Source organism: Lampetra fluviatilis, chromosome 19 (genome assembly GCF_964198595.1).
Source record: "Lampetra fluviatilis chromosome 19, kcLamFluv1.1, whole genome shotgun sequence".
Lineage (NCBI taxonomy): Eukaryota > Metazoa > Chordata > Hyperoartia > Petromyzontiformes > Petromyzontidae > Lampetra > Lampetra fluviatilis.
Window position 1 is genome coordinate 2,935,844 of NC_136293.1, and position 24,781 is coordinate 2,960,624.

At 50.2% G+C, this 24,781-nt stretch overlaps 1 protein-coding gene across 4 annotated transcripts in view; it reads left to right on the forward strand.

The window, feature by feature from the left end:
• The window catches only part of MID1 (midline 1), a 72,111-nt gene that overhangs the window by 3,212 nt on the left and 44,118 nt on the right, over window positions 1-24,781 (forward strand). For 2 of the 4 annotated variants that reach the window (XM_078864806.1, XM_078864805.1), the window contains exons 2-3: window positions 4,104-4,279; window positions 17,977-18,791. In XM_078864806.1, the coding sequence (XP_078720932.1) occupies window positions 4,105-4,279; window positions 17,977-18,791 (990 nt within the window). In that variant the 5' untranslated portion in view covers window position 4,104. Of the gene's footprint in view, window positions 1-4,103; window positions 4,280-17,074; window positions 17,251-17,373; window positions 17,531-17,976; window positions 18,792-24,781 lie in introns of those variants that run through there. The other 2 variants (XM_078864808.1, XM_078864807.1) reach the window with 2 other exon arrangements.

The window sequence follows — 24,781 nt, forward strand, 5'->3', positions numbered from 1 at the left end:
CTTCAGCGTGCGCGATGCCGATCACACACGGTTCGAATTCGACCCTCGATCGATGGCTGCGCCATAGCCGCACACGCGTCGAAAAAAAGCAAGGGACAAGTCCTTACTCACTAACAACTATCATTTTTCATTGCTGGAGGGGATGCCCCCTTACCTGAAAATCCTGGCTCCGCCATTGCATCCGTTTACTTCCACGAATTGCACACTGCGACCATGCCAGTGCTTATTATTCCAATACAACAGCACGAGCTCATTTCTTTAGAAATTATTTTTGTGTTTAGTTTTGTTGTCCTTCTGCCACACCTCCGATTAACACAGTTGGCTAGGTACGGTGCAAAGAAGTGCAACATACATACTAGCAACAGCAGCAGCAATGTATTCCTGTGCTTAACTCCGAAGCCATGTCTCCATTATATTGCCAGCATGGAATTCGTCTGTCCTACCATATACGTGTATCACGTGGACTCAAAAGTCAAAGTTTCTCCCTGTTCAAGTAATTGCGGGGTAGTCATCATTTCCACTGGTAACAATGATTCAGTATTGGAAATTGTACATTCCTGTACTTAGTATTGCTAAGGTTGGGATAGTCTCTCAATGAGAGAACTGCTTTTGACTATTTTTCAATATTATGAAATGCCAAAACATGTGATGAATGTATGTTCAACTTCATTCACACAGTACATAGCCAACTGTGTTAATCAGAGGTGCTAATCGGGATGTTATGAATAGTATATCAATTTAATCATTTATCAATTAATATATATTTAAGACTCGCAATGCGTGCATTGTATTATGTAAGCCAGGAATGTCGAAAGTCCGGCCCGCGGTCAGATTTCATACGACCCGCAGCTTCGGTCTTATAATGTGTTAGTTATGGCTCGCCAGCTCTGTCAGAATAAATACATCATAAAACTCATGGAAATTTAAGGTATTCTATACAGTTTGTTCAATGTTATCTGACTGAATGAAAGGCAGAATTGCGTTTTTAGAGTTGTTCCCGTCTGCCTGAGTGGCTTATATTTGGTTACATTGTCATTTGAAAAATAAAGGTAATTGTGACAATGAAAATTGTTTTATAACAGTGTGTATTTCCACGTAACCTTTGTGGTTAAAACAATGTCAAAAGGAACTATTGGCCCCCGGGCATCTTCACTTTATCAAATGTGGCCCTCTTTGCAAAAAGTTTGGACACCACTGATGTAAGCGAATAAATGTTTTTAACAAAATGATATGCATGTGAAAAGCCAATGTTACATTTTATCTAACACCTGTACAAACGAGACCGGACAAATGAGAAACAATCAAATCATGAGAGTAAAAAAAACGAGGCTTAAAACAATCTGATTATTGGGTTAAATTGCAGCCAGTGGATCGTAATAATGCGTAGAATGGTGGGGCAGTGAGGTGGGGGGGGCGAGGTGACCCGACCCCGAAAGTGAAACTCCACTTCTGAGCATTGACTTCTGAAAAGATAATCGCGTGGTGCGCGAGACACCGGCGCAGAACAGGAAAGGCAGTGCATGGGACGCGATTGATGCCTTCATTGGCAGAAGCGCTGGGAGTTCCTCTTCGAGCACAGAACAGCAAGACATTAACAGCCGTTTAAAAAAAAGGAGCGCTTCCCGGCCAATGCGAACTTTCAAACTACAACAGAAACGTGAAAACAGAAGACTTATATGTATGTGCTGTGAAAGTCAACAACGTTCACATGTGGGCCATTCGTTATAACAATTGAGATAATAGCGACTTAGATAGGGAATATTGTGCTCTGAGCAACAGTGAGCAAAATACATTGTCTTTGTTCATCATCATCAGCATGAGTATACTGATAGTCCATATATAATGCATGATGTGCACATCTGTGGAATCAGAAATGTGGCCCATGGTGGGTTTACTATCAAGTTATCATTTCAGTCATCCTGTGCAAAATGCTAAACTGCTATGCATCTGCCATTTTATTGAGGGACTGTTTTGTTGATGTTTTTGCTGCCTTGCTCAAGCTTGATAAATCGGAATTATATAATAAAATTATATTTAGTGAGCTGCGTTCCATTTTCACTATTTTGCAATCATATCGTGTTTGCTGTTGTAATTTGCTGACCTGCCCATACTGGAAATCTGTGAAAAAGAGCTTCATAGCTCATCGGATTACTCCAGTCTAAGCTAGAGATTCTGATTCCGATGTTGGTTCCGTGATAACAACGTTATAAATTGGAGCACATTGCTCGAATGCTGCATTTCTATATATAGAGTATACAGAAATTGTCACGAAATGTTCTTGACAGATTTGCTTACAGGCTTGTAGTACGGCAGTGACCCCGGTAGGCTATAACAAACCGTATGTGACCACAGTTTCAGGCTGTATTCAGTGTTCACTTTCTTATCGTAAAGAAATGCGTGCCTTGTGCTCGCTGCAATCGATTTTAAAGGGGATTTTTTTGTTACATTTAATACAAGTCGGAAATCATAGCAAATTACCAAAGGGTCAAGTGGTACAAAGTGGGTGAATAACAAGCTCACATTACATTTTGGTGATTTTGTTTTTATGTTAATTCAATTAAATGCTCAATGTGCACGGTAGTCAAATACCATCCGAGAGACGTGTCCCAAGTGTACAACTGCATATCTAATTTTACTCTCACAATTACCACCAATTTTATCATTCCACAATTGTGGAATGGGCCCCGAAGTGGGGCTTAGTTAGGTAGCGAGCCAACCGCGAGCAAAAACCTTCCACAAATAAGTGGAAACGTTCAGCCACTGTGTGGGATCCCACCGTCTCGCATGTATGTATGTTGAACTTCCTTCGCACCGTACGTGGCCAACCGTGCTAATCGTTGAGAGGGCCTGTGGCCCATTATGCACAAATTCGTGTTCACGTTTGGCGCCTCAACTACGCAATGTTTATTCTGCGCTTGTACGTAAACTTGAGAGCAGGTTTTTTTGTTCTCAAAGCTCTAACTTTGTGTGAAAGTGGCGGAATGAAGGGTCACACAATGATGAAAACAAAAGATAATGAAGATGTAAATGATATTATGATAGTTATAACAGCAGATTGTATATGAAGATAATGGAAAGTGATTATGTTTATCGCATGAATGATGGCTTATGAAGTTGATGGAGAGATGGCGATAATGCCGATGGTGATGCAATTCATATTGCTGTTGATGATTGATGTTGCCTCTGCTTACAGATGATGGTGCACTAGAGTGTTCCAGGGAGAGCATCACTGCAATGAGTCCCAATATTTGTTTTTAAGAGTGTTTGGTATGTGGGACCTCAAACAACAACACATTCAGGTGAAATCAATGTGAAGTTAATAATTACAACTACTAATATACACATTTTTATACTGGTAGGAACCACCTGGTTCCACCAGCCCACAGGGGATTATTGTGTCTGTCCGTCCGTCGTGAATCCAAAAATGGGAGGGGTGGGGCTGGGTGGAGAGGGGAGGGTGGGGAGGGGCTGGGTGGGGAAGGGAGGGGCTGGGTGGGGGGTGGGAGGGGCTGGGTGGGGCTGGGTGAGGAGGGGCTGGTCACCCCGTGGTGCCCTTATAAAACGTAACGTTTAACCTACTCACGCCGGCTTGTGCCCGCCCGCACAGTCGGCCATATTTGCGGAATACACCACGCCGCCGTTGACCCTGGCCATTGACCGAGCAACCCAACGTTCCTACCAGCTCCCTCCGCAGGAATGTGTTAAATGCATTGGCAACGGCATTACAACAGAAGCGCGCGGTGCTGCACGGGAATTCCCAACTTGTTGGGTAATGCACGTGATTGACTCGACCCTAACTACAAAGTTTATTGTTAATTACGTCTTGGCGTAGGCATTTCACAAAGAGAGGTGGATGGGAGGAGTACGTAATAGGTTTTAAAAGTGTGTGCGTGTTGTATGCCTCTAAACGGCGGGGCGTGTGTGAGCCCGCCACACTTTGTGGCCGAAAGTCGCAGTGGGAACCGCTGGCGTCTATGGCGGGGAGATTTGGGAAGACGGCGGCAGCATCCGGCCCGCGAGACATGGAAGCGGCCCATCCCCGAACACTGACAGACGGAGTGATGATCCAATCTCCTCCTTAAGATTATTTCTTTTTTTTTCAGGATGGACCTCACATCACCTCGCGTCGACATCCTGCTGGCCAGCCAACTCTGCAAGCCGCCGCTGTGTGAAAGTCCCTCCGTTCAGGGTCGCTGTGGCAATCGTCTAACCACCACCAGGACCACAGCCACTGCACAAGGCAACAACGACGACGACAACAAGAGCCACTGCCTGCCAGGTGAGAGCCGAGGACGCGATCTGGCGCGTTCCCTGATGAATGAATCACGCTCCTCGTTTATTGGACACCCGCGCGGTTACAACCACATCCGTCGTCGACACAAAGCGAGGAGTTTGTACCAAGTGAGGCTGGGGGATGGGGGCTGCTGTTGCTGCGTTCGACTTGCGCGGAGCCCCCCGCGGGCGCCAACGGGCTCATAGAGGAAGCGGCGTTGGTGGAGCTTCCTTCCTGTCATTGTGGCTGCACCTCCCCCCCCCTCTCTCTCCCTGTTGCAAGGTGACCCCCACCACCTCCCCCGTCCCCTTTTTTACCCCCCCCCTGCGTGGCCGATCGTCACGAGCTGCGTGCCAACAACACTTCCCCTGGAACAACGGGCAGAGCAACACCGTAGCCAAGGGGGCAAGCGGGTTGAGAGGCGTTTTTGGAGCCAGCGGCGCCGGGGAGGGTCAGGGTGGTGAGAGGATGTTGGATGGAGTCGCTTAGTTGGGGACTTCTGGGAATCTCGGCCATCCCTTCCATGTGAACTGTCGCTGTTTTCCTCGCCTCTGTAGTTCAAATCGACTCGTTGCGGTGTGCCTCGCCAAATTTATGATGAAAAACAAGATCTGGAAAATTGGTGAAAGTTTTGGTGGGGGGGGGAGCGTGAGGGGGGGGGGGTCCCCCTTTGGTCCTGAGCACTGCACAGATGGACCCACATCCAGAGGGCCGCTCTGTGACTGCGGATATTGCATACCTGTCGCCCCATACGGGTTTACCCGTATTCTTGTGCAGGGAAATTGAGTTATCAGGTCTATACGGGGTACATTCGTTTCAATATGGGCTAAACCCCCTTTTTTGTCTGTTTGTATTTCGACCTTGTGATGGGACTCTGTCGGATGAACTTTGAGGTTTTTAAGGGCACGGGGTGACCAATAAGGTCTGAATTGGTCTGTAATAATGTATACATTGATGAGGGGTTGACGGGTATGAGGCCATCCATAAATTACGTCAGGCGATTTTGGACGATTTTTGACCCCCCTTCGTCACACAGCGTCACAAAAAGTCAGACCCCCCCAGGTGTGTGACGTCACTTATGGACGGCCCCTATGGTATTGCACGGGTTGGTTACGTACGGTGCTAAAAGACGTTCAACATAGAGTAGAGTGAAGTGCCTGCGTCTGTTGTGTTAGGCGTTGAGGGATTGGATACGAGGGATTGGGTACGAGGGGGGAGGGGTCCCAGGGTGGGTGTGCTGACAGTCTCGTTGAGCATTGGATTTTTCTGACAAGCTATGAATTCTGCTGATATTTATGACGGAAGATGGTAAATCCTCTGTGCCAATTGGGACGCATTGCTGGCAGATTCATTCTTGAGATCACTGTCTCGTGATTGCAGTAACATCTTAAAGAAAATTGAGGTGTACAGTTTTTGGTCTTGAATCTTTGAGTGTTGGGGAAATTCGCATTCATTCATGTGATCAGGACAAATTATAATAATAGCAATATAACAATGTGATATCTTATTTTTGTTATGACTGTATCATTATCAGAAATGACCAACATGGTGAAGTATAGGTAAACAAAAGAAAACGCCACCGCATGGTGTGCAGTGAGGGCCTCATCCAGCAGTGCATTGACAAAGGGCTTGCTGTACAAGTACACATTGTTAGTACGCACTGCTGTAAGTATCGAACCGGAGCACGGCATGCCTCGCATTGTCTTCGGAAGAGAGTGTTGTATTTTGCATTAATTCATTTGGTCAATTTAAGCCAGCAGAGCGGCATGCACACACACTGACCTACTTTAGAGGCGAGCACCATGGGATGTGTGTGAGCGGCAGCAGGGAGCAGCTGGCTGTTTGTGTGTGTGTGAACGCACTGAACACGTCTCCAGACGGTGGGGCTTGCGCCCGAATCAGCAAACCTTGAAATAGAAGGCGAGCATGATTTCTCCGTGTGTCTAGCCCACATGCATTATTTGTGCGAGCTATGAATGTTTGTTGAGGCATTTAAGCAAGGTGTGTGTGCGTGCGCTGCGTTAACCACGGCATAACGAATGGGACACGCCAACCAGGGCTCAGGCTGTGTCCCTGTGATCGTCAACATGCTCAAGGCCTCCTCAAACCGTCAATAATCCTCACGGTCACGCCATGCAACAATCCATCGAGCCGCTGCTACGCGAGGTGATCTCGTCGATCTGTCTCTATGGTGGACGTCCTCTCGTCTTCGTCCCTCGTTTGGCTGCCACTCTGTTGTTAGTCTCCACCACTGGCGATCGTCCCTTATAGCGACGGGTGATGCCAAAGCCCACTTACATTTTTTACCGGTCTACCGATCCACGAGATTGTCTTTCTGTCGCTGTACTGCCAGGCATGTACCTCAGATTACAGCCATTCTTCTGTAGGCACTCGTAAGTTGTTATTTATATTAAATAACAAAAAATTCCAAAAGCATTTGAACCGGTGGTTATCCACCACTTAATTTAATCAGTTTGATTCCCATTCTCTCTTCAGTAAATGCCCTATGTAAACACACTACTGTGTTTCCCAACTGTGTCCAATTCTGTCCCTCAAACACATACCCTGCTTTTTTAAAGCAACTGTTACTTTACTATTGTTTTGTTCGTTTTTATCTGGAGCCTAACTTGGCAGTTTTCTTCATTACAGATCTATTAGATTATTATTGATCGTGACGATAATTGGGAACAGAATATCAGAAAATGTAGGGGCCAAGCAACCACATGAGCAAACTGGGATTACGAAAGGATTTTCAATCATTGACCACATACATTTGATCAGATGCTGGAAAAGACTCGCATCAAATATCATTCTGCCGAGCCTGTGTAGCGTATGGAACAAAATTTGATTCGGTGTAGATTTACGCAGTCATCCAGATTCTCGCAAACCACAGCCTAGATACAAATAATATATACAGCAATCCCGTGCCAACCGTCCAATCATGTATACAGGGTTTATTATATGTATAACAATTTACCAACCGTGGCCTGGAAATGTTGAGTATCCACGGGTACGCACGAGTCCGCAACACGCATTTACATATTTGGCGGGCCCGCGGTTCTCCTCCATGCCACAAATCCACCCGTGGCCACCCGTGGCGCTGCGTGGCTTATTAGCTGTCCATCTGCTTTGTTGTACTGTTTCGCATAGCAACTGCATTCACATTAACCCTTTCCCATTGCGAGACGTCAGTAAGTTGCAGGATTGGTCCCGTTTACCGCTGAATCTCGGAACGCGCAAGTAATTAGCATTAATTTGATTTTGAGAGGCATAATGCCATTGTTTTTAAATACATTGTACTGTCCTCACCGCAGAGAACTGTAGCGACATGACCACACTATGATAGCTGGCGCCAAACTGTGCCATACACCCTTCCGAATGGCTTTGTGGGAGCCTCGGTACCTGAAAACGTACCAATAAAGTTATTTTAGTTTTTCTTTTGATAAAATTTCGATGGCGTACACGTGTAGTGCCGTACTTTATGCGGACAACTTTTTTTCCGTCGTCACTTTATTTTATCAAACTCAGCACATTCCGCCACCCAGAATCCAACGCGTTCTCCGCTCGCTCGCCGCGCTCCGCTGGCCTTGCTCGCTCCATTCCCTCACTCTCTCTCCGTCTCTTTCTCCCCCGACTCTCCTCTCTGCTTCGCCCGTCTCGGCTTCGATCGTCTCACTCTGACTGCCTCTCTCTCCGTTCCTGTTCCACTGCTAGCCTATCCTTCCTCTCGTCTCTTCTTCTCCTGCTCCACTGCTACCCTATTCTATCTCTCATCTCTTCTTCTCTTGCTCCATTGCTAACCTATTCTTCTTCTGCTCCGACCGTCTCCATCCAGCTCCCAGCACAACTCCCCGTCTCACTCTCACGTTCCCGTATTTATCCCCGTCCTTATTAATTTCCAATTAATTAACCGTCGTCCCCCCGCCCCCCGACCGCCCGCGGCCCCGCTGCCCCGCCGCTACCTGCTCCCATCCCCAGACTTACTGGCGCCACCTCGTCTCTGACAACAACAACCGGCCAATCACTGCCCTGCATCCCATAATTACCTAACGAGCCATCTCCCTCCGGCCGTTGTACCCCAGCAACACCTGCTTGTCCTGATACGACCCCACTGTCCACAACGCACACGTGTTTACAATTTCCCCGCTTGGCGCGCGTTAATCCACTACACACATACGCCTGCCCACTCATCTGTCATTGATAATCCAGATGAAGAGGGGGAGGGTGGGCTGAGCCCCGCCTCTTTCTAACTACCCCTTCCCCCATGGTCTCATTGTAATCATCATTGTTAATATTAAAAGTACGAAAAGTTAATGTAATGTTAATTTGTTTTATTATATTATTCTGTATTATACTGTTTTATTCCCTGTTTACTTCATAAACAGGCAAGTTAGTTAAGCTATAACGAGTCTGACTGTGTCCGTTGGTTCCCCTAACCCCCAATTTCCCATAGGCCCCTGTACTTTATCAACCGCGGATTTGCCTACCGTGGCCTTTTTCAGGAACCAAACCACCGCAGTCGGTGAGGGATTGCTGTACAGGCGAACCTTGCTCAACACTGCTTTATCGAATGCATGCTTTGGCTCTACACGGTGTACGTAATGGGGACTGTTTTATGAAACATGTGGGTGATGGCTGTGCTGGTAGCATAAAAGGAGCCGAGAGCGGGGGCTCGAGGCTGCTGGTTCTGGGAGTGGACTCGTCTCGGCGTTGTTGTCGTCTTGTCACCGTCTTCGCTGCCGTCTTCGCTAGATATTGCGCTACAAGATGGTAGTTGGCTATCTCAGTCAGCGCCGTCGGTGTTAGACGGTTATGTTTTGTACACGCTAGGCTAAGCAACTGTGGAGAGTGTGTGGACGAGACCGTGAAAGTTGTTAAATGAAGAAGCTTCATCCACCAAACCTTGTCTCTGAATCAGACACTACACATGAATAACGTAGGATTGATCCATTTTGGTATTTTTCTGACTAATATACATCATGCATTAATAACATTTGTAAATGCTAATGTGGATATACTGTATTTTAGGTATGTGTGTGTCTATGTCTGTGTAATGTAGTAACTCGGCGGGAGACGACTTCACGGGTAACACACTCTTTATTTTATCAAACTCGTTCACAGGTGACTAACACCTACTTCGTATCTCGGGTGACAAACACCCACTTAGTATCTCGGGTGACAAACACCCACTTAGTATCTCGGGTGACAAACACCCACTTAGCTACTTGGCGACTAACGCCCACTGAGCTACTCGGATGACCAACATCCACTTAGTATCTCGGGTGACAAACACCCACTTAGCTACTCGGCGACTAACGCCACTGAGCTACTCGGATGACCAACATCCACTTAGCTACTCGGCGACTAACGCCACTGAGCTACTCGGGACACTCCCTGCCCGGGGTATCCGTCTCGACTGTGGGTCCCCAGCCCGACCCACGGGGGCGTCGGACCCCGGGTCCCACAGCCTCGCCTCCGAGCCACACAGGGCCCCGGTCCCCACAAGGACGGCAGGACTAGGGGTCTCGGGGCACTAGGTCTTCAGCTCCGTCTTCGGGTCTTCAACTGGGTAACTCTCCCCGAGTGCTCTCGCGCGTCCCCCTTTATACCCCACCTGCGGACGTCGCTGCGAGCACCCACTTATTCGACCAATCGCTGGGCGCTGGCTACGATCCTCTTTTCCCACATCTCATCGTGCCTCACCACCCACGCCGCGCCACCCCGTCATCTGTCACTCCCGGCGCGCGCGTCCACACCACGCCCACAACGCGTGCCCAACCCCGCACCCCGCGCCGCCCCGTGATCCATCACTGTCACAGTCGGCGCACGTCAATACCACCACTACATCACCCCCTACCACATAGCTCGCAGCCGACCCGGCTGCTATAAAAATATACAAACCGCCCTGTGTGCCCCGTAACACAACACAACAACAAGAACAACAACTAACGTAACAACACAACACGACGCGAACACTACCATCCGCAACCATCAACCAATGCCACCGCGACAATAGAACAATATATACAAACCGGCGAGTGACAATAGCAATGTGTATGCAGAAAGGAAAATAAATGGACAAAATTTTTTTTTTTTTTTCTTTCGACTCGTGCGGTGTCCTTTTCTTTCTGAGCGTCCCTACAACGGGACAATACCCCGGCAGAGGGGAACACCGGGCGAGCTCGGTGAAAAAAACGTCTTCATGAAAATTGTTGAGCCCTAGCCCGAGTCCGCCTTGCCGGTCCGTCGTACGGCACCAGACGCGGTTGAACGTCCGGTGGTGCCGGCGGTTCAGGAAGACATCGGCCAGGCATCGAGGACCCGTGCGTGCCCCGGGGTTCAGGCTCCCGACGGTCAGCAGCCGTCAAGCCCGAGGCACCTGGGGGTGGGTCAGGTGGAGACACGTGAGGATCAGCCTGCGACACCTCCCTCCCCGAGTCGACGGTCACATCACACGCCCGGTCGTCACGGCACAGAACGGGGTCACACGGTGCCGCATAGGGCTTCAGTCGGGAGGGGTGCACATACCAACGGCGTTTCCCCCATTTAATCTGTATACTCTGGGGTCGTGCAACCCGCACAATTTCCACCGGTCCCCTCCAAGGTCTCAACAACTTGGGGGACGTAGCCAACGGTGCATGTGGACAATGCAGCCAGGCCTTATCGCCCGGTTTCCAATCATGCGTATGCACCCTCCGCTAATGCAATCTCTCGTTCGCAATTTGCCGCGATCGCGAATTCAACCTCGCCGCCTCCCGCGCTTCAGCCAATTTGGCGATATTAAATTTGATGTGGTCTGCCAATTTAGATTTTGCACGTGGCTGGGAAATCCCCAGTTGGACGTCCATGGCCGGATCGGCCTCCCGCCCATACATAAGAAAAAATGGGGAAAACCCCGTCGCCGCATGAGGGGCCATTCGATAGGCCGCGAGTACCCCCGGCACCTGTAAGTCCCAATCAACCTGATCGTCGCAGACCTGTTGGCACAACATAGACGTAATCGTCCTGTTCAGACGCTCAACCATCCCGTCAGTCTGCGGGTGGTAGGGGGAAGTACGCACTTTCTTTGTACCCAACAGGTCGCACACCTCGCGCAACAAAACGCTCGAAAAATTCTTTCCTTGATCCGTCAGCAAGCGTTCGGGGGCGCCCTTGTCCAAAACATAACCCTGGACAAAGGCGTCCGCCACCGCCGCAGCCGACTGGTTGGCGAGCGGCCATGCCATAGGCCATCGGGTGAAGTATTCCACGCCAACCAGCAGGAACCTATTTCCCCTTGGTGTAGCCGGAAAGGGCCCCAAGATGTCCAACGCTACCAATTCGTTTATACGCGAAACCTGAATGGATTGCAGCGGTGGATTAGCTGCCAATGGTGGCGGTTTCCTTTTGGCGCACCCTACGCATCCCTTAAGAATATTCGCCACGTCGTTACCCATCCCCGGCCAATAATAGTCTCGCTGGATTAGGGCGAGCGTTTTGTGAAAACCCAGATGCATGAGGCGTTCATGAGCTGCCAGAACAACCCTACCCCGCATAGCAACAGGCACAACGAGCACGTGACGCCGGGACATGTTGTCCCACTTCATCAAAAGGCCCTGTCTGCACACCCAGGAACCGACCCGCGCCTCCCCTAGCTCGGGAGCGCCAACTTTCCGACGTAGCGTAAGTAGGGAGCTGTCGGACATCTGGAGACGGCCCCACTCAACGAGGGGCAACGACAACAGCGAATCCCTCCCCGTGGGGGCGTCCTCTCCCGGGGTGTCAGAGGCGGCGAGCGCAACTCCCGGGGTGCCGGCGACCGGGGGTTTGCACCGCGCCGATCCCAACAAACATGTGCAGTCCGTGCACGGAGGCAACCGCGACAATGCGTCCGCATTTGAGTGTCGCAATCCCTTGCGGTAAATCGTCGTGAATTGGTAGTCCTGAAGGACTTCCAACCATCGGGACAATTGGCCCGATGGCTGTGCCACGCGCATAGCGTATTGTAGAGCCGCATGGTCCGTACGGACCGTAAAATGACGGCCGTAAAGATACGGCCTGAATTGCTGTGTAAAAAACACAATCGCTAACAATTCACGACGAGTTACGCAATAGCGTTGTTCGGCGGGGGAAAGAACTCTACTACCGTAGGCGACCACCCGTTCAACCCCCCCGACCACCTGTGAGAGCACCCCCCCCGATACCCGTGTTGCTGGCGTCTGTGTCAAGCAAAAACGGTTGTGTGAAATCGGGGTAACACAAGGGGGGAGCCTGCACCAAGGCGTCACGAAGGGAGCAGAACGCAGCCTCCTCTTCCGCCCCCCAGTGAAACCTCACACCCTTAGCCGTCAAAGCGTGCAGGGGCCTGGCTATGGTGGCAAATTGCTTGACAAAACGACGGTAATAGGAGGCGAAACCAATGAAACTGCGAACCTCCGTGACCGAGGTTGGCGTTGGCCATGAGCTGACGCAATGCGTCTTAGCAGGGTCCGTCGAGATCCCTGAACGACTCACGATATGGCCCAAATACCTGACCGATTCCCGAAGCAGAAAACATTTAGCCGGTTTAAATTTAAGCTTAGCGGAACGCATCCTGAGGAACACCGCTCTCAGTCGCTGGAGGTGCTCCTCGAAAGTCCGACTAAAGACGATGATATCGTCGAGATAAATCAAACAGGTATCCCATTGGAGGCCCGACAAAACCAATTCCATGAGTCTCTGGAACGTGGCGGGAGCGGAATGTAAGCCCATGGGCAAACGGTTGAATTCAAATAGGCCACCAGGTGTCCGGAAAGCAGTTTTAGGTTTAGACTCGTTATCGAGTGGCAATTGCCAAAATCCAGAAAGCAGATCGAGTGTGGAAAAAAACTGTGCTCCCGCCAAGGCATCCAGCGACTCATCCATCCTGGGGAGCGGATACGCATCTGCCATCGAGATTTTGTTTAAGCGGCGGAAATCGACACAAAACCGCAAGGACCCGTCCTGTTTCTTTACTAGAACAATAGGAGCACCCCACGGACTAGAAGAGGGCGAAATGATATCGGCCGCCAACATATCATTAACCGCCGATTGCACATGTTCCTTCTCGGCTGGGCTGAGCCGGAAGGGATTCTGACGAATAGGGGCCGCGTCCCCTGTAGCTATGTGGTGGCGCAACAGGTCAGTGCAGCCGATATCGTACTTATGTTTGCTGAACACATCAGCAAACTCGAGTAGCAAACCCCTCAATGCTCCCAATTGCACCTCGGACAAGTTAGCAGAACCGGCACACAACGAGTCCAACCACTCAGTCCCCTCATCACTTGGAGGATGCGACTTGACAGTGAAATCTGCTTGAGCCACGAGCCGTTCCTCAACGGGTAGCGGCGCGGCGTGAGCCAGCACCGTTCCCTGCGCAATTACGGCCGGCCGCGACCCCGTATTCAGGACCATTACGAACGGCTCACTGTCCCCTCTCACCATGGTTTGAGCAACCGCTAAGTCGAGGCCCCTTCTGGCCCTGTTAGACGGCCCCAACAGCACCCCCTGTGCCTCCGCACCCACCTCGAGTGGCTTCCTGAACCGAAGGGGTACTAACATTTGCGATCCCGGGGGCACCCGTACAGTGTGAGTTGCCAGCGCCTGCACCGTCGCACAAACCGTGCGCATTTTTGTAGGGCCCGTCAAGAACGCAACCCGCCGACCTGACGGAAGCTCTATGCAGGCCTGATCTATAAGAATTTTGATGGGCATTTTGGACAAAAAGTCCGTACCTAGCAAACAGGGAACGGCCAGCGATGATGATACAAAAATAGGGCCCGCCAATTTGATGTCACCAATGCAAATAGTCGCCCTAATCTGGCCGATGATCCCCAGGGATCCCCCATTCGCCGCATAAAATGGCACGTCTACTGGCAGAAGGGGTCTACTTTGGACGGGAAGAATGTTATAAATAAGGTCCGAGATGATGGTGGCCGACGCACCCGTGTCAACAAGCACCCGGACCTCAACCCCGTCAATGAACCCCGTTACCACGGACGACCCGGCCGACGCAGCCACGATCCTGTGGGCCAATTCGGACCACTCGACTGCTTGCGGGCCGCGTACGGACCCCCCTCGCCGAAATGAACCCCCGGCACCCAGCCGCGAACCCCCCACCGCCAAGCGGCGACCCGAATGTGCCGTGTTTGTGGACCGAACGTGTGAGGTGCCGCGACTTGCCGGGTTTTGTTGGGATGACTTGTGGCCCTGGTCGTCGTCCCGACGTGGTCCTGTGGCGCGCTGACGCGGAGCCCGGCACCCGGCTGCGACGTGACCCCGAAGGCCGCAGTTGTAGCAGACGATGGACGTCGTAGGTTTCGGTTGCTCCAGCTTGCGGGGTGAACGTGTGGGCGAACGACCTCCCGTTCTCCACACCCCCGGACGCGATGCAGCGAAGGCCTGCTCCTGATCCGCAGCTGGCTGAGGTTCGGCGATCGTGGCGGCCAGTGCCGCGTTCCCCGCCCATTTGCAGACGACCCCCGGCTTGCGTTTGAGGACCTCGTACGCGTGAATGCTCGTGGCGATCGCCAGGGAGCAGATATCCATCTCGTCCGCCACATTGATGGGGACCCCCAACTCGTGGGCCAACACCAGCAGCTGCTCCGTCACCATGGCGTCCTTCCCCTCCTTATCCATGCGGGGAAAAGCTGCGTCCGCCAAGGCGAGTAGTGCCGTGCGATAGGCGAGCGTCGTTTCTCCAGCCACCTTCCGCCGATCGTAGAACTGGTGGCGACACGTGGAGGGCGGCCCGAACACCTTCGCCATCAGGTGTAGTGCGGCCTGGAGCGTAGAGCGGGACGACCTTGCAGCAGATGTGAAGGCTGCAAGCGCGTCGTCGTCAAGCATCGCTGGCAACGCACGCAGGGCAGTGGTGTCGGACCACCCCGACATCTCCTGATGAGCGAGGAACCTTCGTTGGAAGGCTCCCCAGTCGCCCCCATCCGCCTTGAACGCCGACAGCGCGGGCAATCTTTGCTGGAGGACCCGATCGTCGTCGACGTCGGAGAGATTTTCCCGCGCTCCGCTGTAGTTGTGTAAAATGTCGGCTCGGTTGTCAGGCGCAAAATGGAGAGCTCCGGCGCGCGCTGATGACGTGGGCTGCGCTGAGCGGAGGTGTCCGGCCACGTGGCGTCCGTCTTTCCCGCCAATCGGTGGCGGCCCCCCAAAAACGGCGGCAACTTCCAGACTTTTGGCGCGAAGCGCCTTTTGGCGGGATTCCTCCAACGTCGCTTCCTCCACCAACCCCGCAGCCGTTTTTCCGCTCGCCGGAACGGAGATGTCGGCCAAGACAGCGGCGGCGGCGAGTAGCAACTCCGCCAACCGGGAGTGCGCGTCTTGGAGGCTGGTGTCGGAGGCAAGCGGAGCGTCGGCCATCACCGCGAAGTGCTGCATCGGCGGCAACTCCTCGTCCTCTCCTCCCGAGGTTGGTGTCCCCGGTACGCCGTCGTCGTCCCGACCTCGCTCGTGGGTACGGGTAGTCTTCCTCGTGTCCATACTTTTTGAAGACAGGTTTACTTCTGACGCCAGTTGTAATGTAGTAACTCGGCGGGAGACGACTTCACGGGTAACACACTCTTTATTTTATCAAACTCGTTCACAGGTGACTAACACCTACTTCGTATCTCGGGTGACAAACACCCACTTAGTATCTCGGGTGACAAACACCCACTTAGTATCTCGGGTGACAAACACCCACTTAGCTACTTGGCGACTAACGCCCACTGAGCTACTCGGATGACCAACATCCACTTAGTATCTCGGGTGACAAACACCCACTTAGCTACTCGGCGACTAACGCCACTGAGCTACTCGGATGACCAACATCCACTTAGCTACTCGGCGACTAACGCCACTGAGCTACTCGGGACACTCCCTGCCCGGGGTATCCGTCTCGACTGTGGGTCCCCAGCCCGACCCACGGGGGCGTCGGACCCCGGGTCCCACAGCCTCGCCTCCGAGCCACACAGGGCCCCGGTCCCCACAAGGACGGCGGGACTAGGGGTCTCGGGGCACTAGGTCTTCAGCTCCGTCTTCGGGTCTTCAACTGGGTAACTCTCCCCGAGTGCTCTCGCGCGTCCCCCTTTATACCCCACCTGCGGACGTCGCTGCGAGCACCCACTTATTCGACCAATCGCTGGGCGCTGGCTACGATCCTCTTTTCCCACATCTCATCGTGCCTCACCACCCACGCCGCGCCGCCCCGTCATCTGTCACTCCCGGCGCGCGCGTCCACACCACGCCCACAACGCGTGCCCAACCCCGCACCCCGCGCCGCCCCGTGATCCATCACTGTCACAGTCGGCGCACGTCAATACCACCACTACATCTGCAAGTAGCGTTGCAGCAATTCGTACACAGCGCTACAGTTCTGAGTTGGATTCCTGGCCATGCACATCAGTGGAAAGAGGTTTCTGAGCCTGTACTGGACATCACCGAGGTCAACTGAACCTCAAATAAGTAGTTGGTGAAGTTTGTAAATATCAGCAATGGAGGGAAACTAAATGTGGCCGGGCATGTTGCTGGCCATGGAACACCCCAATTCCTGTGCCAACCTTAAAAGGAGCCCGCTAACCCCACTCATCTCGACGGTCTCCTGGGCGGAATTGAAAATGTACGTCTTGGTGTATTATTATGCAGTACTGTGTACGTATATTAACTGTGCTTGTGTTAAAATTTAAATTAAAAAAATACATTTCATAAGGACTTAGAGGTGCGAGCACAACTTAATTCCGAGGTTGGCGATTTTAGCTTTTATTGGTGGTCGTGTGTGCGGTAGGGTGTTCATACGATGGGCGGCGAGCGTGGAATACATGTGCGAGCTTCGTCTCCCAGAAGATGGGCGTATTAATGTTTACACTGGCCAGGAGTCAGAGCTGCCCCAGCTAGCGTGGCACTGTACCCTTGCTCGGTGCACCGGCGTCCCAGCTAACCTTCCTGCGTTTGTCTCCCAAGGAAGTGACTGCACAAGGAAAACAATGGTCTGTCACATTGTGTTATGTGGCTGCTCAACCGGATCACTTAATTATTAATGTTTGTGATTGCACGCAAAAAAGGACTCGCTGTCGACGTTACATCTCGCCGCAAATCACCGGGCCTTCAGACAATACACGTTGTGGAAATTTGAAAATATTAAAATAATTTCACGCGCTTGGGATGGAGGAGAGGAGTGCTTCGCTTAGTTTCGTGGCCAAAATTAAGTGTCGAGTGTAATTGGGAAAATGTTTTGGCGGAAAGACAAAGGGCCACCTGCAAAAACAGGTGAAGGTATTATTTTCGCTCAATCGTACGTTTAAAATTAGTGACCTACTTTTTTTTTATTTGGCCTCATGTTTTGGACAGTCATACAGTGAAGACCAATTTGGCGATGGGGATTGACTGTACACTTCACTGACCTGTCGCATTAAGGAAGCGCAGACAGCAAGATGGGAAATCGGGGTCGGTTTGTGGGATCCGGCCCTTTGTTAAAGAAATATTCTGCAAGCTGGCTGACTCGCCGGCGCGCCTCTATGTAAGAGTGCCATGCTATAAAAAAAAGGAAAAGAAAGAAAAAAAGTACATAATCGTTTATCCAAATGTAGGGCAGCCAAGAGCAGCTGGGGGTGTGTGGCCATGTGTGGCGTTTTCTGTGATCTGCGCTCACTATTAGCCAGCGTTGCGTTTTTTGTTTTGTTTAGATTTTTTTTTCTTTCCCCCGTTGCATGTAGCCGCAGCGAGGCCGGCGCAGCGGTGGCGGCGGTGTCGGACCATGGAAACGTTGGAGTCGGAGCTGACCTGCCCTATCTGCCTGGAGCTCTTCGAGGACCCCTTGCTGCTGCCTTGCGCGCACAGCTTGTGCTTCGCGTGTGCCCGTCGCATCTTCGTCTCCCACTGCACTTTTGGTGGCGGCGACGGCAGCGGCGACACTCCCGACTCCGTTTCGAGCGCCTTCCAGTGCCCAACGTGCCGCTATGTAATCACGCTCGGCCAGCGTGGATTACAGGGGCTCAAGCGCAACGTCACTCTGCAGAACATCATCGCCCGCTTCCAGAAGGCCTCCATGAGCAGCAGTGGCCTCAGCTCGCCCGGCGGCAGCCGGGAGGAGATCTCGCCGGGAGGGTCCTTCTTGCCGGATGCCAACAGCGGCAGCACTGGTAGTGCCGGCAGCACCGGCAGCGGCAGCAATGGCAGCACGAGCGGTGGTGGCGGTGGAAGGGGGGGCGTCGAAGTCCTCTGCCAGTTCTGCGAGTCGGAGCCGCCGCGCCCGGCCGCTAAAACGTGCACCACCTGCGAGGTGTCGTACTGCGAAGAGTGCCTGCGCGCCACCCACCCCAACAAGCGGCCCTTCACTGACCACCGGCTCACTGAGCCGACGGCCGCGGGAGGGCCCGCGCGGGGCCCCATGTGCGCCGAGCATGAGGCTGAGAAGGTCAACATGTACTGCGTGACCGACGAGCAGCTCATCTGTGCGCTGTGCAAGCTGGTGGGCCGGCACCGCGAACACAAGGTGGCATCGCTCGCTGACCTCTATGCCAAGCACAAGGTGAGAGGGGCACGCGATCTGCCTGTGTCAACAGGGCTCTTGGTCCTCTGATATTATTTGTAAGCAGTTTGTGCATCTGGTTGCTTTAATGCCATCGTTTGCTAATTGTGTACACATCATACACAAATATGCAATTTATTTAAAATCATAATTCTGCGTGGAGAACGTTAATTTACCTGCGTTATGTACTGCAGATGAAGACCAATAAGTAGCCTATAAATATAGTGTCTTATACAATGTGTATGCTGTATAGATGCGGTGTACGTGAGCTGCTGTGGTGTAAAAGTTAGCGCACTGGACTTGCAATCCGTGGCCGCCAGTTCGATTCGATATCCCGGCGCAGCAGTTGAAACAATGGAGCAAGTTTCTTAAATCTTCCCACCTCTGTCCACCCAGGAGTAGAAATAGATACACCAGAGTTTGTCAATCGGCATGTCGTGTGTAGTGGGGTCAAGTGTGGGTACTCCCACTTCTTCCAAGCCGTCTGGCTCGCATGGAAGAGCAGGCCACTTGGCCTGTAGAGGAGCCTTCTAGAGCTCCACCGAGCGCAAGTTATTTAATCATCAGTGGCATGAGCAATCAATTGCGGGGCTGTGCATTTAGATGTATTGTAATATATATTTATACCCTCATTATTTACCTGTGTGAAAACTCTTCGAGATGTATTATTTTGTTTTCAAATGAAATACTGGCAATCACAACTACAATGGGTAAAATACTTTTTTTTATTAATTCATCTGGGCATTTGGGATATGGGCTATGACATTGTGTGTGTCTTTGGATTCCAGTGCATACACGGCATACCCCTTTCTCCTACTCGAGCTGAGCGCAAGAAGAGTTTAGCACGAGCGTGCAGGACTCCGTCGCTTAAGCTTCCTTATCCTCATACAGAGTGAATGCGGTGGGGAGGGGGGGGGAGTCTTCACTCATAATGATTCCTACTTTCTCCATCCGCACAATCAGCGAAGGCACGTACGTGTATGCATAATGTATTTTCACATGTACGCTGTACAAATTTACCGTTGCTCCAGGATGCGTGTGAAGGCACGATGTTTCATATTAACGGGTATTACTGTTTAACTATTTAAAATGTATTCGTAAACATATACATTATGTCAGTAATGTGCAGGTTGAAACAGGACTGAGTCTACACTGATAGGTTCATCCGTGTATTCTACCTGTTAATTTATTTTGGATATTTCAAAATCACTTAAAAGTTTTAATGCAAGTTTGTACAAGGAGGCATCGGGTCACTTGGGATTTGTTTGCCAATATAAATCACGTTCCTAGCACCAAAAGTTTCTTAGAAAACTCAATGTGAAACCTCGCAGTATAATGTGCCACGACACAGTTTGGTTGGTCTGAATCACCGTCTCTTTGTGCAGCTGTTGAAAGAATGGAGCAATTATCTTAATTCATCCCACCTATGTCCACCAAGCAGCATAAATGGTTTTGCCGCAGTTTGTCGATCAGCAGGTCGTGTGTGGTGGGGTAAAGTGTTGGAACGCTCACCTCTCTCACCTAAGACATTTGGCCAATGTAGAAGGATAGGCCAAATACCCTTGGGTTAGAGTGTGGCTAGAGAGCTCCCTCAAGTAGCTGAATCTCTGCCAGAAGTGGCGTGAGCAATAAATAGCAGCTCAGTCGGCCGTGCAGGAATGAGTCGTGAAATTGTGAGCTCAGAACCCAGCCAGGGTGAACTCGGCCCTCCCGTTCCTCGGAGGTCACCATAAAGAGAGAGTAAGCACCACCTAATGAGGCTGCACCCAATAGCATCACCAAGAGGCAGAATGGCAGAGCCACTGCTTATTTGGAGCAATGGTCACAAACGTGGATTAAATACGATGGCATGCAGCTACAGAATCCACCCTGTTTAAAAAAAATCTATCTGTTCTCATGGCAGTCTTCATCTAATTCTTTGTGCGACCACTCAATTTTCACATTCAATATGTTTTTGTGTGTATTATATGTGGCTTGTTCTATTTTCCTCTGCAATGTTTTTTTCCCATTCAAGCCATTATTAAAAACTTAACAGCTGGGCCACTGAGGTTTGAATCCCTCGGGGTGTTACGCTGGGTTCCTGTAGTATTAATGTAGTGAGAGAACGAAAGGGCTCAAGAAAAAAAGCAATTATAAGGCTGCTGTCTTGAGTTGGGGTAAAAGTTATTACCGGCAAATATTTGTTTACATCTTCTAAGCTGTTGAGAATGCACTGACGTGGTTAAACTGTGGTGGTGAATCATAGTACCTGGACTTCACGGACGACTGTGCATAATTATACAATTACATTTTAGATGAAGAACCCTTTATACCCAATAGCAATGACACCACCTCGCCTCACCATTATTGCTGCCTTCCATCTGACAGTTCCCACAGCAATTGCACAGTCAGCGCCGACTCCCATCATCTAAGTCAGGGTCTTCCCCTTAGGTCTCGGACCTCTTTCTGCCATTCCATTGCCTGTCTCCGTAACTTGCCTCTTTATCTGTCCTGACTTTATCAGAATACTCAGATCAGAGTTGTGGAATCGGCAAACAATGATATTGCAAGGTTGCAATTGCCCACAAATTATATTATACATGTGACTTACTGCAATGCTTCTTATATGATCTGAATAGGAAATGATTAGCCGGGCGGTGGTGGTTATGCTACACGTGGCCTGTAATTCAGCACTGTTGAGGCAGTGTGGGTTCGTGGATAACACATATGTTGTGAAACTAATTTCCCTTGGGCGTCAAAGAGGTGCCTTACCCTGACTTGCCAGGAGAAAGCGGAACAGAACATATAAACTCTGCCTATTCCGTCTGTATGGGATAGTGTTGTCCCCTTGCACGCGTGGGATTTCTCCAGGCACTGCGATTTCTTCCTACATTGATTGGCTGAAAATATCTTCATATATAGAAGACAGCAGAGCTTGGGAAATTGTTGGTGCTGGCTCATGGCCTGATTGTCTGGTTCACTCTCTTCGAGAATAAGCGAATACTGCATGTTACAATGTGATATTAATTATCATTACATCATTATGATGGAAACTGCATTACTTCACAATGGTTATTATAATTTAACATTCACAGTATTATTTTTATTCACTGCCGGATGAAAGCCTCTCTGCACCATGCCAAATTTGAAACGAATTTTCTAGATTAGAATTGCTTTTTGTATTTCGTTTGTCCTTACCCTGCACCTTTGATTAGCATGGTTAGCTACATACAGTGCTAAATAAATTCAATATGTACACACACAGTTATGGGGTTTGACCATAATGGTCGGTATGAGTTGGTGAAGAGGTGTCCTGGAACCAGTTCACGTGCCACTGATGTGAGCAGTGGTGGGGAATCAAACTGAGCCGGGTTCACCTGGCACTGTCCACATCTTGGTGCCACCGCTCACAGCCCATTACTAATTTATGTGATCGGCACTTTAATATTGAATAATTGCTAAGATATAAAGCACTGGTTTAGCTGCTTTATATATTTCCAAGACTTATAGCAATCATGCACATTGCGTCTACTGCCCCTGTAACACCACGGGACACGTTGCGTGTGCTGAGCAGGAGTTGCAATTTTTAGGACATTTTACTTCTATATTCTGTCATCACCACAGATCTTTGCTATTATTATTTGATGATACATTTTGAGATTTCTAGTCAAGGGAATCATGTAAGGAATACGGTTTAGGACATGCGTTCATTACCTTTACTGCATCCACTTGCTATGAAAAAAGGTAACGTTTTTACGCAGATGAGTGGCCTTTCAACCAGTGGGCTTGGAAGTTCCTAATTTCTATCGTGGGGGCCAGTCTCTCCATAGTTCAACCACTGTTGACCTATTTTTATTGACGCTGCATGGGGTTAATCAGCTCAGTCGACTCGACGGGCCAGGGTTTGAGGCAGCAGCGGATCAAACAGCCCCATCATCCTCAGCCAATGCCAAACAGATACGGGAATGGCACTGCCGGCGTCACTCAAACTGGCTCAGCGATCGTCATCATTGTCAGCCGTGGTCAATCCACTGCTGGACGAAGGCCTCCCCAAGCTGCCGCCACCTCTCGCCATCCCACGGTGTAACAATCTAACTGGCACCTTGCACGCGAGCTGATTTCATCACTCCATCCCCTCGAATGACTTCCTCTCGGACGCGGCCTATTTCTTGGCTGTCCCTCCTTCATTACTCTTGACCGTCTTCCACATCCCTCTAGCAACTCACCCTGCTCAAGCCCATTTACTTTTCTTAAGAGTGTGGATGATGTCATTAACCTGGGTTTTTTTAATCGCGCTGGAATTCCAAGCAATGCACCTCTCCTCACTTATCTACGAGATTTTCATTTTTTTTTTCAATATCTTTTATGAATGACCGTGGTGGTGGTTCTGATGTTTCTGAGCCATATGCCATTAGCAGGATGAGTCCAGACTGAATCAAACCTTTCTGCTGTGGGCGCATTGGTATGTTAATTTTCACGATCAATTCCAGCTTGCTCATCACTTAACCGTCCCTCCTCTCTTCACATCAGAATGGCTCTGGCGGTTTTATTCCACGAGCAGGCACTAATTGGTAAATGACTCGAGCCCCTGTCTGGTCGCGGCACTGTGGGAATGCCGCACTTAGCGCAGCTGCGTTGGGGGGATTTTTCAGGGCAGAGAGGGCCAGGGGAGGGCAGTTGCCCCTCCCCCCCTTCAGACTCCCGCAGGGACCACCATGGCTTTGTTTCACGATTATATCCCTTGAGTGCGTCCAGGCAACTATAGGCTAAAGGGTAAAACAACTCGTGGAGCTGTGTAAACGAGATAAGACTTCACCAACAACTGATGAAGGCTCAGGTTTATTTAGGACCTGTTTTTTTATATTTGGCCAAAATAATTGTAGCCGCCATCATGTAATAAATCTAAAACCTGGCCGTATGGTTTTAATGGAGCGCTTATAGTGCACGGCATGAAATATAATCTATATGTTTATATAAAAAAACAGTGCCATCGGTTCTTCTACAAAATTCACACCTGACGTGTTCAACACGTGATACCGTCTATTTCCAACTTACGCATGATTTTTTAGTATACCGTATATGCATGACATTTCTAACGAAATTAAGCTTATTGGAAACAATTGTTGGCACAAATACGCATAGTAGTGTATGAAAAATACATCTGTACTATAATTTAAGCACAGTAGAGCCGGATATAACCACACTGGAAGCAGAATTATAAGCAATACATCCTTAAACTCATAATTGATGTTTGGGTTAGGTCGGCATGATGGTGGAGGGTCTTAGGAAACACATTTGGCCAGATCTTTGTGCCCTAACCCAAAAATCTATGATGGTTCATAATATTGGCTTTGAAGACCTACGTGCAAAGTATACACATCCCTGCATTGCAATAGTGGGAGAAGGCTGAAGACAACTTTTTATATAAGCACACTACTTGGGATATAAGCACAGCTGGATTTTCTCCCAACGGGTGTGCTTAAATCCAGCGTCTACTGTACAACTATCAAATAAACGTTTTAAGATATTCAACAAATATCGAAACAGGGACACCATGGTGACGAGATGTTATCTCCCTCGCCAGCTATGCAGGAGCTCGTGGGTTCGATCGCGACCCGGACGATGCCTTTTCTCCCCATGGTAGTCGCGTGGATTTTCTCCAGGTTCCTCCGGTTTTGCCCTCAACGTTTAGATTATTTGGCCGCCGCGATAAATTCCCACTTGTGATGATCAGAAAGCCACTTCGATGAGCTACCATGTGTGGCCAGGTCACCTCTGGACAACAGCTAATAGTTCAGTGGGCTTTACCTGGTAAATAAATTGTTTAATTTAGTCTAATATTACAAAGCCACGTTACATACAGCGCAGTACTATGGGTGAGCTATAGCCCCACTTACTTTCCGTGGAGTTTCCCCATTGCATGCATGTGTAATAAAAGACTCCGTCAGGCGATGCTGGACTCCCTTTGTCTTTTATTCAGGTTCTTCTCCGCACCCCCACTGGCCTCCTCT